Source organism: Penicillium canescens, assembly GCF_028828765.1.
Source record: "Penicillium canescens strain IBT 15451 chromosome Unknown utg000009l_segment0_segment0, whole genome shotgun sequence".
NCBI classification, from domain to species: Eukaryota; Fungi; Ascomycota; class Eurotiomycetes; order Eurotiales; family Aspergillaceae; genus Penicillium; species Penicillium canescens.
This window is the reverse complement of record NW_026703971.1, coordinates 1,801,124-1,818,767: the sequence shown is the minus strand read 5'-3', so window position 1 is coordinate 1,818,767 and position 17,644 is coordinate 1,801,124. Positions and strand designations below refer to the sequence as shown.

Here is a 17,644-nt window from a genome sequence, read left to right as displayed (position 1 = left end):
ATGGACAGCTTGATTGAGTTCAAGATCATGCTGGTGTTGAGAAGCATGTGACTATTTCACAGTCAGACAATCACCAGATCGCGTTCAGCAGAAGTGGTGTTCTTACGATGATGGATCTAAAAATCTTCAATCGAACGCTAGTCGCGTCAAAAACAGAAAAGGCATATTTGCAGCATCGGGCAAGATGTAAGGCGTCATCTATGTTATCAAGCGACTCAAATACCCACACGACAATCTCGGGAGGGAGATTGAGAATGCGGCACATCTCGCGAGAATGGGAATATGTTCGGAGGGTGAAGCGCGTATGGGCAGGGCAGCAAATTCTCATCTGTTGAAAAGATCTGTGTATGACAAATAACCGCGGCTCCAAGAACGGCCCCCAAAAAAACAGCGACCAGTCTAGCCAGGAATGCCATTTCCGAGGTTCTATTGGTGACCAACATGGGCGCGGTTCGTTGCACAGCAGGGTACTAGTTCGGGGCTAGTAAAGATAGTTTGCTTGACTAGAAATATTGGAGAGACATCTGGTTGGCTGGCGTGGGGTCGGGACAGTTCCCGGTTCCCCCGACGGAAGCGATCAACAACGGCGCGTAGAGGTCGTCTAGGATAGGCTGAATTTCACGCCGGGCTTGGCCTATTATCAGCGTTGCACCTACAACTGTTTCTGACTGGACGTATTCGGACTTGAACCAATGAAGATGAGGTCTATGGAATCGGAATCATCGGATTAGACAGTAGTGCGACCGAAGGAAGAATCTGCATCACCTATAAATTGATCCTGCCAACGAGGCATTTATTTGACGGCTCGCTTGATACTGAAAACAAAAGAAAAGAAAGGAATACAGTCGCTACAACTTTTAGTATATTTTATCAGAGCTGTTCTAAGAAGTTGACCTGACAGTTCAAACCCACCACTGTCATAATTTAGTTCATGCGTGAATCCTCGACTAGCTCTTGGATAGACCTCCGCACCGGCCCACAAAGCCCATAGCCCAACCCACCCCAGCCCATAAATGGGGCGGGTTTTGGGCCTGGCATTAGGCCCACTGGTAGGCTATGGGCCCAAGGTAGAAGCCCAATATGGTTTAATGGGCCCCCAAATGGGCCCCAAACATTGCAAACATGCCAATTCTTGGCATTTGCATAAGTTATGTAGACCTTCCTAGTAATTTTGAGTATTACAATTACCACCTGAGGCCCCTAATTGACTGAGATCTCATGGAAATCGACGCAATTCACTGATTTATGAGATTGATGAGATTAACTGATGAGATCAACTGATGAGATCGATTGATTAGATCCCAAGAGGTAAAACTATCTACATGCTAATAATGCTCATACAAATCATCCTCAACATGCCTCCTCTTCCTCCCTGATGTCCGCACTTGAGACGGTGCCGCATGAGACGGTGCCGCAGCGATAGTAGCATCGTCATCGTCATCGTCAACATCTATCAGATCACCGGATCTATCACCCTGCTCTTCAGCATCACTGATCGCATCAACGTCGACGACAGCTAGCACCTCAGCTGGCTCCTCGGCATCATCACCTGGCTTTTGAGCCGCCTGAGCCTCCTCCACCAGGATCTGAATCTCATTAGAGCCAAAGAACTGCTCAAATTCCTTCGCCTCTTGCACTTCAAGATCAAACCTTGACGTACAGAGGCACAACATCAGCTCTTCGATAGTTTGCGCCTTCAAAGAGCCCCGGCGATAGTGGCAGATATCGCGTGCAGTGTTAAACAGACGTTCAACTCCAGCACCTGTGGCTGGAATTGCAAGGTAATCTCTTGCAAGTGCGGCAATAGCAGGGAAGCGATATTGATTCTCTCTCCAAAAGGAGAGCGGCTCATCAGATATAGTTAAACCTGTAAGAAATTAGTATCATGAAGATAGGGATGGGTTTTCGGCCGAAAAACCATCTCTCAAGAAAGAATAAACATAGAGATTAACTTACTGCCGTCGAGATACTGCGTCATCTCATCATCTTTAGTCGGGCCTAGCGTTGCTTTACCAGCTTTGCCTTTGCGTTTGGAGAGAGACTTCGGGGGAGCCATCAGGCCAAGAAGGAAGGATCTTGGCATCGATCCAGAGGAAGACACTTGCGGGCTATTTAAAGTAGTAAGACGCTCCTGGATAGGAATAAGTGCCTCACGGAAAGCCACTCGATACTGCTCACGGATCTCTTTGGCATCCTCCCAGTTATCAGATAAAAAGAACTGGAATCTACTATCCGGCGATAGCATCGTACAAACCGCATAGATATGCCCGCGCATATGATCCGTCTTCTTATAGTACTCCGACAGTTTTGAATGGCTTGCTCCGAGGGAGGTAAGCATCTGCTGTTTCCATGGAACACGTTTTCGTTGTAGCTGCGACTTGCACTTCTCAAGGTGTTCAAAGAGCTGGTTATAGATCCTGAAGACAAGAAACGACGTCGCCTCTCGTGTCTTCGAAAGGGCGAGCGTAAAGTCAAAGAATGGCTTTGTGAGATAGATCAGATAGTCAATTTGGCGCCATTTGTTCATCATCAAGTTCGAATTCTGTACAGTTGAACTGACGACAGTATTCATTGATAGCAGTACGGAGTCTCTTCGCCCGGCGTAGCATCAGAAACGTTGAATTCCATCGAGTTTTGACGTCCTGGATCGGCATAAGTCCTTGCCCTGGAACTTTGCCTTGGCCTTTGTCGAGGTCGTGTTGGACTTTGAGGAAGTGATCTCGACGCTGAGGGCTCCCGCGGATATAAACAGCAAGAGATCGTATCCTCTTTAAGGTATGCGCAATGTCCCGTTTCTTAGACCTGGCCTCCGCATTCGCCTTAGCAAGGCTAATCTGTTGTTCCTCTGTCCAGACAGTCTCGGCTTGTTCATTCTTTGGGCGTGCTTTAAGTCGGTGAAGTAGTTGGTTCAGACTTAATTGGATGACATGAGCGAGACAGGGGACCCGGATGACGTTAAAACCAGTAGCCGAAGCCGAAGGCTCTTGTTGTAAAGACTGTTGTAGTGCCTTAACCAGAGTCTCATTATTCGATGCGTTATCGGTGGTTATTCCAAAGACTCGGTCCTTAATGCCATGTTCGGTAAGCGTCTCCATCAGAATAGCACTTAGGTTTGCACCTGTATGCGAACTATGAAGGGGTTTAAAGCCGAGTAGCACCTCACGGTAGACCCATTCGGCATCGATGAAATAGCCAGTAATAGCCATAAATGCCTGCTGAAATGGAGATGTCCAACAGTCTAACGCAATCGAGATCTTTGCATGTTCTGGAAGCATTCTGAGTGTATCATGCTGTCGTTCTTTAACACGGCCAGACAGGCGACGTCGAATTGTATCAGCGGAGGGCACGATCGGAGGGCTTAGGGCGGATTGTGCCTAGATTCAAGACTTAAGATTTAGTTAGGTGACGAGGCAAATAGAGGCTGATTGGTAAAGACGGCGGATTTGGAGGATTTGGGCGATTTGACGCCTACGGACTGGCATCTGACGGACTTACCTCTGCGATGAGCTCACGAAATGCTGGATTTTCAACGATTTGGAATGGAAGCCGGTTAGTAGTAATAAACTCCAAGATTTTACTCTCAAAACCTTCTTGCGAGAATGTCTGGCTATGACTACCCTGATCATGATGCTAGTTAGTAGGGTCTAGTAGAGCTAGGTATGACAGTATACCGTTTGAAGGAACCTCGTCAATTCAGCCCTCTGCCGGCGTCCACTTGTAGCCTTTTGGCAGGCTGAGGTCTGAAGATGACGGGTAATTGTTGTCGTGCCATGACGACCAACCCTCCCATTGGCATCCTTCTTAGTAGTATAAGGGTGCTCAAGAATTGCATCGCAACGCTTACACAAGACCTTTGGGTTTCCAGTCGCCGTATGGGCCACTTGCTCAAACTGTTTCCAGGTCTCCGAAGCGGAGCCATGCTGTGACTCCCAAGCGATCTTGTTTTTAGATCCATAGTCAGTCTCCAACCACCAGTTGACCCAATCAGTGTGATTCATCGCGTCGTAAAGGAAAAACTGGCCTCCTCTCCTACCAGGACCGACACGTTGGAAGCGTTCAAGGGGATCTAGGGCGATAGACGAAGGAACAGACGGCTCAACGAACGAGAAGCTATCAACCTGCCGAGAGGTGGACGGAGTAGCTGGGCAAAGAGAAGGCGTAGCAATTGACGAATTGTCGGGCTCAGTGTCGAACAGGCCCAACTGGGAGGATCTAAACTCCTGGCTTTGCGACATGATCAGGATGACAACTTGATAGTAGGTTCAAAATTGGATGAAGGGCTTCAGGGGAATAGCTTCAGGAGGAAGAAATCGACATACCTTCTTAGTGAGAGAACTGTCGACGTATCGACGCCGTAGCAAACAGATATTGTAAACAGAGATCACCGTAGCAGTCGACATTAAAACGGAATATCTTGATTCTAGCATCTGATTGGCTAGATCATGCATATGCAGTGAATTCAGCCCATCCAAAGCCCAAGAAAAGTCCATGGATAACCCATCTCCCCGCCCATTTTACAATTTGTTCGCCCAAAACATTTCACCCCATGGCTCATGAGATATCTTCAAACCTCTCTCATCTCTGTAATCCCCAGAATATTACGTTTCTGTGAAGACAGACGTTAAGTCTGAGAGATTGGCTATCTTTTGGTATAAATTTCAACTCTATAAACCTATAATTCATAGATTTGACCCTTGAATCTACAGTTCAACAGAAACATGCACCTACTTCTAATTATATGAGATATATCTCTCTACATGTTGACACTTTGGAACTCTCTAAGTACCAGAATACTACGAAAACTTGGTGAAATTGGATTGTTTTTTGGATGACGCCGGTAAACTATAGTGCCTACTGTAGCTGGCTTCATCTACGACCTTAATTACTATGTCGTCGCCGTTGGATCTTGAGATCTTGATTCTTGGGGGAGTTGAACCCCCGGATTGGGAGTTGAAATACTAGATCAGGCCTGGTAAAACGTCGGGCCGATGTATGCCTTGTAAAGGCTTACAGACTGGAACATGCGTAAAAAACAGGCATTAATCAGCGGTTTTATGAGCGCCAAGATCGTAGTTATGCATAGAAATGGGCTATATTGGGGGCCTCATGGGCCCCCACTCATGGGCTATGGGTTGGGGCGGGCTATAGAGGTTAGGCCCACAGCCCACTGCTGGTTGGGCTATGGGCCTAAAGGTCGGGCCCATTTATGGGCTTTGCGGAGGTCTAGGTAAGCCTTGCTGACTCGGACGTACAACAGGAGGCCCCTCATATTCCCGTCACTCGAGTAGAATGCGAAGCGAGCAAATGTCTTGTCTGCTTGAGCTCCCCTATACCGATGCGATCGCATGCTGTCTATCATTTCCACATAACTACTGGTGGCATCGATGATGAGCCAAAGTAATGTTCAGATCGTCTCGGCCATTCTCTCAGTCGACTCTGTGCATCAGTCATGTGCTGATGTGTCTACCTGGTACAGAGTCCAAGCCACAATGGGCTTGCACCACCGCGCGTCTCGGTATCCGAAAGAACAGTTTCTTGTGGGTTAAAATCATGGCGTCCATTGGGTGATCCTCATTGTCCTCGGTTGACTTCTCGTATCTTTCGATGCCTGGAAATCTGAAAAACCCGGGGAGCGCTGGTTGATTTTTCTGGCTTGATGGCAGGTGAGACATACATTCGCAGACGGCCAGAGTGTTAGTCCAAGTCTGTGTGCAAGTAGAAGTGAGGCAAAGGCCCCGTCATATCGAGCCCTCAGATTAACATTACCATATCAGCTACGAATCGAGAAAAGGAGATCATCTAGTCCCGAGTCACAGCCGAGCCGACTCAAGAGCCACGAGCTAAAGAATCACCGACCGACACTGTTTTACCTGATCGTACTCCGCCTTGCTGAGCCGTTGGACGTATTCAAGCGGGTGAAACCTACAGAGGATTTCGAAAACAGTTTACCCCCCAGACACACACGCTTTCTTTCCCAGCGCCCCACTCAGAATGCGCTAATCTAAATTTGGCTAGCTGAGGTACCTTCCTTGAGGCGTAACACCGTATTATTGGCTGCCGGGGAATCTGAAACCCAGCGATCCGGACTAGACGTCCTTGTGGGTCTCTGGGAAAAGAAAAAGGGTGTGTCTGGGGGTAAACTGTTTTCGAAATACTCTGTAACAAACGGAAACGAACGAGCGAAAAGGAATAAACTGAACATACACGACGCTGCATCAAGGGCACTGTCAGAAATGCTGTGGTGTCTTGGACGGATGCTTGGTAGATTTGATGGGTGTGCAAAGGCCATTTACCCTGGGTGTCGCTGAGCTGCAGGTTAGTCAAGCTGACCACTTGTGTTCTTTCCATTGAGGTCGTTTTCTAACAGGTCGTGCGCAAGCAGCTCTTGCTAGGAATGGCCACATTCTCTACGTCCCCTACGTCGACTGTCCTTGAGCATCAATTATTTGTCAGACAATGCGCTTTGAACGGCATTTGGTATATCACTGTTCGGACAGAGGAGAAACGCCTTCAAGCAAGTCTACTAACTAAACACTATTTGACAAGGTCCCGCTAAGATATTAACATCCGAGATGACATACATGGAAGGAATCTTGTATGGGCTCCAAGGAGACACAGCATTAGCTAAGCCATGTATTGTTAGATCAGTGATAGTTGCCCTTTCGGTTCAGCCGCCAGGCGTTAATACATTGTGTGTGTGTGTCCGGACAGATTCACTGAAGGTGGCATTGACGTCCCTAACAAAACCACCCAGAGTCATCCTGCTGTGCGACCTCTTTGACTATCTACGACAACCTATACTGAGATTTCCTACCCCTGATCGGCGCTCATGCCATGTGTGCCTTTGGAGGAATGGTTTAAGCGCATGTCTGCTGCGATTACAAGTCAAGTAAAGTACCAATTGCGATGATCTCTCCTCACGAAAGTATGTCATCAATGATGGCGGAGTTATTTACCAGACCTGGTCAAGATGGCGCTGGCTGGACCCCGATCCGGCTGCAAACGTGTTCCCTCGGCAGTAGAGCATGCTTGATCGCATGGACTCGGGTACTACGCCCAAAAAGCAGTGATCGCCAATTTGAGTGCATTGTGGTTACTACATGGGCGATGGGCTCACATATAAATCGTACTTGTTGGCAGGAATTACTCACAAGGGTACGACAGCTCCCATATGAAGGAGACGATCGGATGTTCTTGAGCCAAACCCTCAATAATTTGGTTGTCTTTGTTGCGAATCCAATTTGACTATCGCGATCGTTCTGGGATGTAGGCATTCTACAGTAGAGTAGGATTGAGTGACTTCATTCGCCGACCAAAGCGATAAACTTGACTAGCAAGGAGCAGTCTATCGCATCACGACGTTCAGTTGAGACAACAAATGATAATTGGAGCGTCTCCTCATCAAATGCTTCTACACCTGGTAGGTCTGACGTTGAGCCCTGTTTTAGCTGAACCGAGAAATGTTCAGTGTTTGCATTCGACCAGCTCAATCGAAATGAAGGCCGTATGCCAACTTCACCGAGTGATCAGTTGGGGACAAGAAATGAGGCGAAACCGATATCTCTGTCATGTGGGTTAGATGGCAAGAAAGGGCTCGCGCCAAGGCCGTGAGACGTTGTCCACTCACCTTCACCGCCCGGCCGTATGCCACATCAACAAACACCCTCGTCAACGTTCATCAATGTTCAACGCTCATAAACACCTTCGTCAACGTTTATCAACGTTCATCAACGCTCATCAACGCTCATCAACGCTTATCAACACATCCGCGATGCACCCAAACACTCAAGTCTCTATTTGCTCTCCGCTCTGATGGAAGATGCAGTCTGTTACTGCGGATGGACTAGCATACAGTAAACTATCAAGGCAGGAGGGTTGGGAATACGGCGCTTGATAGTGAAGAAGATTTAGTCGTGAATTTATGATTCTGCTGATTGATAGGCATCTATCTAGTGCTCACTCTATCTCTCCGATGATGATACTTCGGGATACGAAATGCATCATCAAGATGTTGCGCAGATCTTTGCTTCTTCGAGTACTCTTGAATACTCGAGTACTGGTCCCTAGCACCGCGAAGAGGTGCCTGCACGGGCTAGAGGCTCTTGTTGTCGCAGATGTCCCTGCGAGGCGCTTTGTTGACGCAGGACCTAGGCTGCGGAGAACTTGGTAATGCAGCGGTCTCCTGCAGAGAACTTGTTAACGCAGCGGTCTCCTGCGGGTCTCACTTGTCATCACAGCGCCCCCCTGCGAGGTAGTCTTGTTGACGCAGCACCCCCCTGCGAGGATTGTTGTTCACGCAGACCTATCCTGCGGGGTAGTCTTGTTGACGCAGCACCTCCCTGCGAGGATTGTTGTTCACGCAGACCTATCCTGCGGGGTAGTCTTGTTGACGCAGCACCTCCCTGCGAGGATTGTTGTTCACGCAGACCTATCCTGCGAAGCACCTTTCTACACTCGCGGGGCTCATGGCAGCGAGGGAGCACAGTCTTACATCGCTGGGCTCGTGGCAGCGACAGCCGTGGTCACGGAAGCTCTCAAGCCCGCAGGAAAGAGAGGGACACTATGATGCATCAAAGTGTGAGGACCAAAGTGTGAGGATGGAAGTCCTGAGAATTTTGCGCTGGGAATCCGGCCCCTTTTATAATTTTTCGGTCAAGTCTCTACCAAGGAACCATTGCGCCGAGGATAACGAGAATCACTGTCCTTTGATTGGCGTTGAAGCACGTTGAACGACGTTGAAATGGTGTTTGGAGAATTTGTGGCCTACAGACTCAAGTTTCGACCTGGGATCATTTTTCTCAAATCTTGCGTTGAGTATGGCGAACCGCTTCATCAACTGTTGAAAGAAAGCAACGCCGCAAAAATGTGATTCCTACATATTGTTGAGTTTGCAATTAAATCGTTCAACGCGGTGGCACTCTACATCTGCCTGTTTTAGCCACGGTCACCGTCTCTTTCATGAGGGTTTAAGTGCTTCAACAGATGCCAAAATAATAGGTTGGAAAATTTCTGGCTGACAGAAACGCTGGACTGTACCTGCGGCTGGCTGGAGGATCCTTTGGTCTCGCTCGAATCAATCCTGTTCATCCTTGGCCCCGCGCCGCTGAATGTTGTTTCTTTCCTGTCTACTCGCAGCCAGCTAATGTTGCTTTTACTAGAATCTCTACTCTCTGGCCGCACAGATATTGACATACTCTCAAGCTCAGGATGAGGATTGTTCTTCTTTCGGAGGGCATAACCAAAAGTCCAGAGCTTATTGGAAAGCCTCCATAGGAAACCGAGCCTAGGACAACCATGTGAAATGTGCAACCAGGCCCACGAGCTAGGTTCTCGTGATCGCCACCCCCTCGCGAGATTGCAACGCTACTATCACATTGATGAAACCCTGGATAGAAATAGCACCTCGACGGACCAATCAAACACAATGCGCGAATTTAGACAGACGCAGGTACGGTTCTGCGATGCAGATCCCAGCGACGACCCACGGGACACTAGTTCAAGGAGGTTCTATTTATGGCCCGGAGAAGAAGTGAAGGATTTGCAAAGGCCCAGACCGATCCACAAGCCCAAACTTGACGGCCGTCAGTGTCCGATCGAAAAGGACTTTGTTGCGTAGAAGGTACGGTCGAGGTACGGTACAGTCAGGGGAGGTATTTGGAATATCACGCAAATTCTGGCAACAGAATGGTAGGCTAAATCCCGATCCGTGGTTATGCTTTCCTGGTTCCTGTCACAAGAGTAATTCTCCTGTCAAGTGGCAAGCTGCTCCTTGTCTATCTGGTCTGTAGAACGTTCTAGAAGCTATGTCTTCTGTCCTGCGTAAAGCTTCCCCGTAGAAATTGTACTCTCTTTGAATCCGACACAACCCCATCATCAGCCCCATTCAATCGCCAGTCCGATATCTCTAGCAGATAGCTTGTAGAAACTATGCCAATCATGGACACACCACATGAGCTTATGTAAAAATATCTCCGGTTTTTGCACTAAAACCGAGGAACCGATTGGCTTTCGGATGTGGATTGACGCTGTGGGTCGGCCCTCCTGCGGCCCCGAACTTTATTCAATCGCCCTCCGCATCTTCAGACTCCAGCGATAGAGAATCTTTTTAGTACCGCGCTGGTCCAATGTCCTGTACATGAGCAGGTTGAGACTCTGGTAATTCTATGCCAATTCTCTGGACTTCTCTTTTAGGCTGTAGGACTTAATCACGACCAACATAGACAGCAAGTGTGGCAGAAATTTGTAGATAAGCTTTTCCCGTCGATCATTCATGACAGCCGCATTCTCTCACCGTGTGACCGTTTCCATGGTTCATCGAAATTCTATTTCAGGGTTCAGAGATTGATCGACGACCCCGGTAATGTTCCACCGTGTTTGGGGTAACCTTTGTCAAACCATGGCCTTGTAACTTCCTCGGTATTGTTGTAATTCCGAAGAATGATGCTTGTTTATATTTTGGAAGTAGCTGAATTCATACATACAACCACTGAGATATTCATCATGCTGCGTCTTGATTGCTCAGCTGCCACATCCTCCGTTTGTAGCATCATCCAACAACACTCATTCATGGAGAAAGTTACTATGGTTGCTTGGCGATCACAATGTAGCGCGCATGCCAGTAAACTGCTGATAGCATGGAGGTTCCGCGCATCGGTATCTCATCTTCCTGGTTGCAGAGACACGATGTACGTAGTCCCAAATCTGCGATGACGATCGCGTTTCTTTACGCCGTGACGGACGGAGTAATGACATCGCGCGGCCTGTGATTGATGATCAGCTTGTAACAAACGTTGGAAGAAGGTCAGCTCATACCTCGTCTCCAGCCTTCCGTCTTGGTTGATTCAATGCTGTCGATATGGCTATGCTCGGCTGTTAAGATTGTTTGAAACCACTTTCAATGTTGCTTTGTGCAGGCCTTTTATTAGGGAGAGTTGCCAATGAAGCCCTACGGCCAACCGAGCGTCGAACAGTTCCTGCTCGGTTTCGATTGCCTGAATGCTTAGGCGATCTGGCACCAGAGCGACGTTGCTTGCGCCAGATATGGTACATTTTCCCTCGTAGAGACTCAACGCTTCGGTCCACCTGATATTGTTCATAATATGCGTCGGACCGGGTTTCCACGACAGCGCCCGATGGGCATCCAGCCAGGAGAGAAGGTTCTTCTCCTCCCATTCCGACCAGACTACCTCGCTTCGAGGAGGCATAGCGCTCGCATGAACTAACAGGATCCAGAGAGATCTTTTGAGCAATGGCACGACTTGAACTCCCCATGGATGGGAAAGGTGAGCATAAATCCCCTCCAGGTCCCAGTAAAAGCTGAGATAGTATCCTTGGTTCATCTGAAATTTTCTGAAGGCTTGTGGCATGATCATGGACCTCTCTGGACAGTCGATTCGGTCAGTCTGAGTTGTACTCTATCGACTCCGTATTTCAGAATCCCCCGGGCTCCCAGCGTCCGAACACGTTCATAGCTACAAGAACGACCTACCTTCAGTTTCGTACTTCTATCTCGAACACAATGACTGTATGTGGAAATGAACGTAGCAATGAGTTTCCAGACCGGGCCCCCACCGGGTACTGAGTAATGTAACACGAAACAGACTTTAAAAGTAAAAGATTGGCCTTGGACGAAGTTTTTCCACAAAAGTCGAATAATTTTCGTGCCTGATTGGCTAAAATGTATTCCAAATCGCGCGACAATTGTGCTAAGTACGGAAGATAGTGGGCCTTGCAAACATCGATCACAAGCTCCGGTTTGGAGAACAAACTCTTCATAAAAGCCTGACCGACTTCTTCTCTACCGTCTGACTTGCAAACTCGTTATCTCAGCGTGACTCATATTCAACAATGGGTGGAATTCGAAAATCTCCCTTCACTGATCAACGACAAAGCTTTCGGAGCCGATTACAACGTGCACTGTCCCTGTCATCCTCCGGATCTGAGGATATCTGGATTCCGCCCAGATCCACGGCGGGGGATACTACGGAGGACGAGTGTTCTCAGGAGGACGACTCTTTTGGCAACGACCGCAATGGAATCACAGTGGATGATGGCCAGGAAAGTCTTCTGCACACCTGCAGTACGGGCCCGAGACCAGACGAAGAAGTGGAACAACCCGGACAGGATCTCTCCGAGAACAGCAATATGATCGCCTTCCAATGTCTTGCAGAGTGAGTGTCAAGCCGCTCCCTTGGAATGGTTTTTTGTGATATGCTGACTTACAACGCTTAGACTAGATGTCCGAACGAAGTCAGTCGTGCGACCCACCAGAGAAAGAACACAGGCTGATTATTTTGCAGGTCCATGCAGAAGTCATTGAATAACCAGAACAGCTGGATTGGAAACATTCGCAGTGATCTGGAGGAAATCCGCAGTCGGTTGGCTGTCGTGGAGACGGCTATTGAAATGAGGGCCAAAAAGGGGGAGAACAATGCTACTGAGGGTGATACATCTAGACGATCGCTTCGGTCGCGGAAGTGAGTCAGATCGAAATGGATATAATGAAATTATATCTTTAGCCTAGACCCAGATGTCAGCACTTGTTAGCTAAGTTATCATTATGCCGTTGTGCTTTGCGAACAATTATATTTCACCTTGGCAGACTCTCGCTTGAAGTTGTATATAACTGCAGCGCTGCGGGGCAGGGGAGAAAGCGTCGATGGAAATCCGGTGAGATGATCTTCCTGTCCTGACCGGCTGGAAGTCGCAACCTGTTAAGGTTTTTCGGGAGTTCAATGACCTCGCGATCAAGTCACACCGGGCGATCATGGCCCACCTGGACTTTGAGCCCCCCATATTCAGCGGCCATGGAGCATTCCCTCTGCCGTCCAATTGGCAGAGCAAAAGTCCGATCGTCCGAGTATATTTTTACGTGAAGTTTTTTTCTACTATAGCGGAAGATAAACCAATGCATATATCTGGTTCATATTTTTACTGTTATTCTTACTGTTATCCTGGGATGACGGTGGTGTCGCTATCATTATGCCTTGAGCTATCTATCTGTGTGATGGTTATATCGAATTGCGGTGCTGCCATAGCTAAAGCTGTTCCTAGCTCTGAATCTGTCATGCTTCACACAAGTGATTCATACTGGTTGGCTGGGGTTGCCGCCGGCTGAGTAACAAGCGGGTAATAGTTACTCGATGCGGAGAACCCGGGTAGGGCATTCTGACCCAAATTCCCATAAAGACCGTCCTGGTCAGGCCAAGCTCCGTAAATTACTTCAGAGCCGGGAAGGCAGGATGTCGGTCTACGATTCTGAAGGGCATCAATCGTGTTCCAGAGCCGAGTGGTCGCCGACACCAGCTCACAGTGCGTCTGATGCAAGGCCGGCTGAATATCGTTCCTTGAGATCTGATCCTGCGTGGCGGCGTCAAGTGACTCACGCTGCTGCTTGATATGGCAGAGTTCTCTTTCAAGCCTCTGGTTCTCCTCCAAGGCTTTGTCTTTTGCTGCGAGAGCTTGCTGTAATTTTGAAGACTCTTCGGCCTTTGCCGCTTGTAGACGCTACATCGACTGAGATTGATGGGATATTTCATGGTCCATTTTCCCAAGAGCTAGTTCAAACTCTTCTTGAATCTGGTCCATCACATCCAAACATTGTCGATGTGTCGCCTCATGCTCTTGCCTCCGGGCGGTTTTCGTCATAGAATGTCCCTGGAAACGCTCGTCAGCCAAGAGTACATTATCCAAGGAGGACCGCATAATGTCTGTCGGTGCAGAAAGATACGAATAAGTTTATATGGTTTAATGAGGGTTCGGACGATAGGCTGCGAAGTCGATTTTTTACGCCTGGAGTAATCACTACGACTGATACATTCCAGTGAGTTTTTGGAATAAGACTTAGATTCAGGACGAAATAGAAGTTTTTCAACCAGTATAGGAGGATTGATAAATATGTGTATTTTGAAATGCTGTTATAACCATAATTCCGAATTCCAACCGAAAACTATTTCTGGCATACAATGATCCGAATTACACGTGTAGCCAGGAGACATGATTCCAAGGCAACAGGGACTCAGTCGTGACAGGTAAAATACATACCGATAAGCTACTAGAGCTAATATCTAGGATCTAATTTCTTTCTGTATCGGTGTCTGAGTGTTTTCAGAAAGGGAATACGTGCGTAACGATTACCAAACCTTCCCAAAGATAGAGCGTTGTTCCATCCGAGCTTGCGAGATTGTCAAGCATTTTGTAGGCAACGCACAAGTTTCTACTATTCCAATGACAGACTGCACCCGTTTCTAGTAAAGTGAAATGTGAACGTTCATTATTCTTGTTGGTATCTCCAGCTAGGTACCGTGTACACAGTTAAGTGAACAGTGTTCATGCTCCTAAAGCGAAAGTTGATTGATTCATGTAGATAGATGTGTATTCCAGGTCGTGGTCCAATGCCCCTGAATCCATACGGCGGGAGCCGCAGCTTAGCAAGATTACGTACAACATGTCTCTGCTTATTCTGGCTGAAGGATATGTCCCGACACGGACAAAGGAAGTCATTGCTATAGTGTCTTTGCAATTTACAATTCCACTTTTACATACGTAGAGAAGTCCAGGGCACAGCTTGCGCGAAAGAAGGCTAGCTGGAAAAAGGTATGGTTTCCTAAGTAGCGTCGCACCAGTGAGGCATCGTCTCTGGTGAATCATCAGCGATCAACTCCGTGATATTGTTTCGCCCATCTGCGATGGAGGGTCTGTTACGTTTAAGTGAAACAGGTGCTGGTGTGTTTCATGAGCCTGACAGGATGCAGAGTTGAAGCACTTTAGCTGTGCGTTATCCGGAGTGTTATCTCCGTCATAGCTGACCGGCGTGAGTAAGGTGCAACCGAGGGGGTGATCAAGAGCGATAGCATCTATATCATGCCGTGATGCTAGTTCTGCAACATCGATGTACGAGCGCAGTCGGTTCACCACTCTAGACGGGCGTTCGGAAAGTTCCTTGTACGTCCAGCCATACGCTAAGAGACCCTGAAGAATCAATGCTGTTGCCACCTTATCCAGTGAGCAGCCTTTCTCCAGGATTTCAGGCCGCTGCAACCTGAGATATTCCAATAGAAGAGAGACATCTCCCTTACTTAGTTTTCTTTCCCACCTGTTTCGATCTAGTCAGTTTCTTGCAAATGTCTGGAAGGCATACAAGACACTTACACTGTGTTTATCTGGCTACCAAGCATGAGCAATAGCCCCGGGCCGGCATCCATCAGAATTTGCATGTACCTTTGGCCAGCCTTACGATCGGCTTTCACAGCGCCTATGGAGGCTGATATGCTTGCTGCCTGCAAAGACAAAGCGGCAGACTTTCTGCCACGGCCACGGGATAAGCGGAGGAGGTCAGAGGTCGCCAACTGTTCAAGATCATGATCCAAGAATATGTGACAGAGGCGATTTGCACAATCATAATCATCGCGGCCACGCTTCACCCGAAGAAAACCATGGAACAGTCTCTGAAAGCGAGCGACTGGACTTGTACCAACGCCAGAGAAAATCCTTTCCCGAGTGGACCAAAGATTCGCGTATGTCGCTCCATCGAGTTCCATGGCATTGATTAAGCCCTGGAGCGCCCGGGCTAGATAGGTTGCCCTTGAGTTTCGAGACCCCAATCTTGCCCTGAAGAAAGCCGCCGCATTTGTATGGTTCTCCAGAGGAGCATAGGCCGCATCAGTAGAGCCAGTCTCAATCACCCAGTCTGGCCGGGAGGAAACGGATGGAGACAATTCAGAAGCAACCAGCGACAAGTTGGGTGTCTCCGATTCCTCTGGAGTGGAAGGGAAACAAGTCCTCTGTTCCAGACCAACCACAACAGGGCTTGATGCAGCTTCAGCTATGAAGGGGGTGATATCAAGCGAAAAACCTTGTTGACAAGATTCCATGGACCTTTCTACTTCCAAGGCCATGGTAGCTGCCCCTTCCTGATATGATGGCGAGCTGAAGAGGATCTGTCGTTCGGTTTCTGTGCATTGGAACACAAAGCCGCGAAAGCACCCAAGTAGACCCTTATAACGCCACTCAGATTTAGGAAATAACACAAGAGGGAGCCATACTGACCGGTGAGTTGACAATAAGAGACGGAGAAATTTTCCGGAGCATCCAGGCTATAAGTTGTTCGTTGGTTTCGTAATCCATCAGAATTGGGGACCTACTGGGCCGTACAAATCAAACTCAGGGGCAAAAAAATCCGGGAGAGATAGCCAGAGTCACAATGTCGGCCTTATATTGTTCCTGGACTGAATTATTGGCACAACCTTCAGAGACAACGACACCAAGTGAGAGAGGGACAATTCCTGGCCGATTTAACCGAGAACAAAGGGGTACTTATTCCCCCACCGCATCCCTTTATTCCGTCAATGTGAAACTTATATAAATGCACATGTGGAGTTGCAGCTTTGGCTGGAGCTCACAGGTTGCGTTGTTTAGATTGAAATCCTGGTATTCAAACACTCCCGCCACATTCGGTGGGATCAAGCCATGTGGAGTTCTTGCATAGAGTTTCCAGTACTTCGCCCGGCTGACTGCAGAAAACGCGGAATTTATGAGTCAAAAGACCTGAATATTGTCCATAGTTGTCAAAGAATGACTAAAGTGGGACGAAATACTTGAAGACAACAGCAGAAATGCTTCGAGGGTAGCGAGCGACGTGTGGGAAGAAAAGGGGCAAAAAAGACAGGAACGAAAAATGGGGCTGAGAAACTCCATTTATCTCTGAAGGAGTAGCGGCCAATGGCACGGAGGGCAGTGTGGGTAGACTTGGGCGGCAGACAGAGTTGAGAGTGCTGAGAGTTTACAGTGTAGGAAGGAATCGAGAGGCCAAGGATCGCCGGTCACTCGCCCGCAGCACTGCCGTTCACGAAAAGCTTAATTTTCCAAATGAGCTGTTTCTCTCTTTCTTCCGTGTACGTGATTCCCCAGTGGCGCTGTCAGACTTTACATACCCAAGACCGCCGCACGACAGGGAATATGGTATTCGATAGAATTATTACCATTGTAGCTGTATTTATTTGTAATTCTTTTAACGTTGAGCTGAAACTCTAACTATTCTCATTGATGACTTGGGGAATAACTCTGGCCTGTTTTGAAGCCAGATTCATAGAAATTGTACTGTTCCTCGGTATGACACCACGAATTCCGGACCGCAGTTTCTAAATGCCAATCCAGTGCTAGATGATGCTAATGGTCTGGGCCAGTAGTCGATTACCCTCCTCTAGTCTCTGCCTGATGAGGTCAAACATTTTCGGATCTGCTCGATAATTGTCATACCGAGTTCTTCCCCGACGTGATCAGCATAATTTCAAAAAGTCTTCTTTGCACACTTCCCACTATTACTATCGCTAGCGCAGCATGCGAGGCATTGAGTAGAGGTATTTACCGCACCAAAGCTCTTAGTTAATTTTCGCCCATAGTTCCGTTGCTGGGCGTCGTGTGTTAAGTGCGGCTGCTGACCTTGTATTTTATCGCGGAGGCGTTGAAATGGCATGTTAAACTCTAACTCTAACGCCAAAAGTTTGGGTTGAGGGCGAATACACGTAAAAGTAACGAAAGTGAAAATTTTCATCGTTGAGCTGGTTACTGTTGGGCCTGTGTAGACATATATCGCAAGGAGGTGCGAGGTTAATAGAGACGGGGATTGCTTTCCTTAGCTTAGAGC

General features: G+C 48.0%; 1 protein-coding gene across 1 annotated transcript; it reads right to left on the bottom strand.

Moving 5' to 3' along the window:
- Positions 1-15,146: 15,146 nt before the first annotated feature.
- On the bottom strand, positions 15,147-15,872 carry N7446_012019 (uncharacterized protein; the record flags this gene model as incomplete). Its single annotated transcript, XM_058520761.1, has 1 exon — positions 15,147-15,872. One exon carries the CDS (start codon positions 15,870-15,872, stop codon positions 15,147-15,149), a length of 726 nt encoding a protein of 241 aa, XP_058367047.1.
- Positions 15,873-17,644: the final 1,772 nt, after the last annotated feature.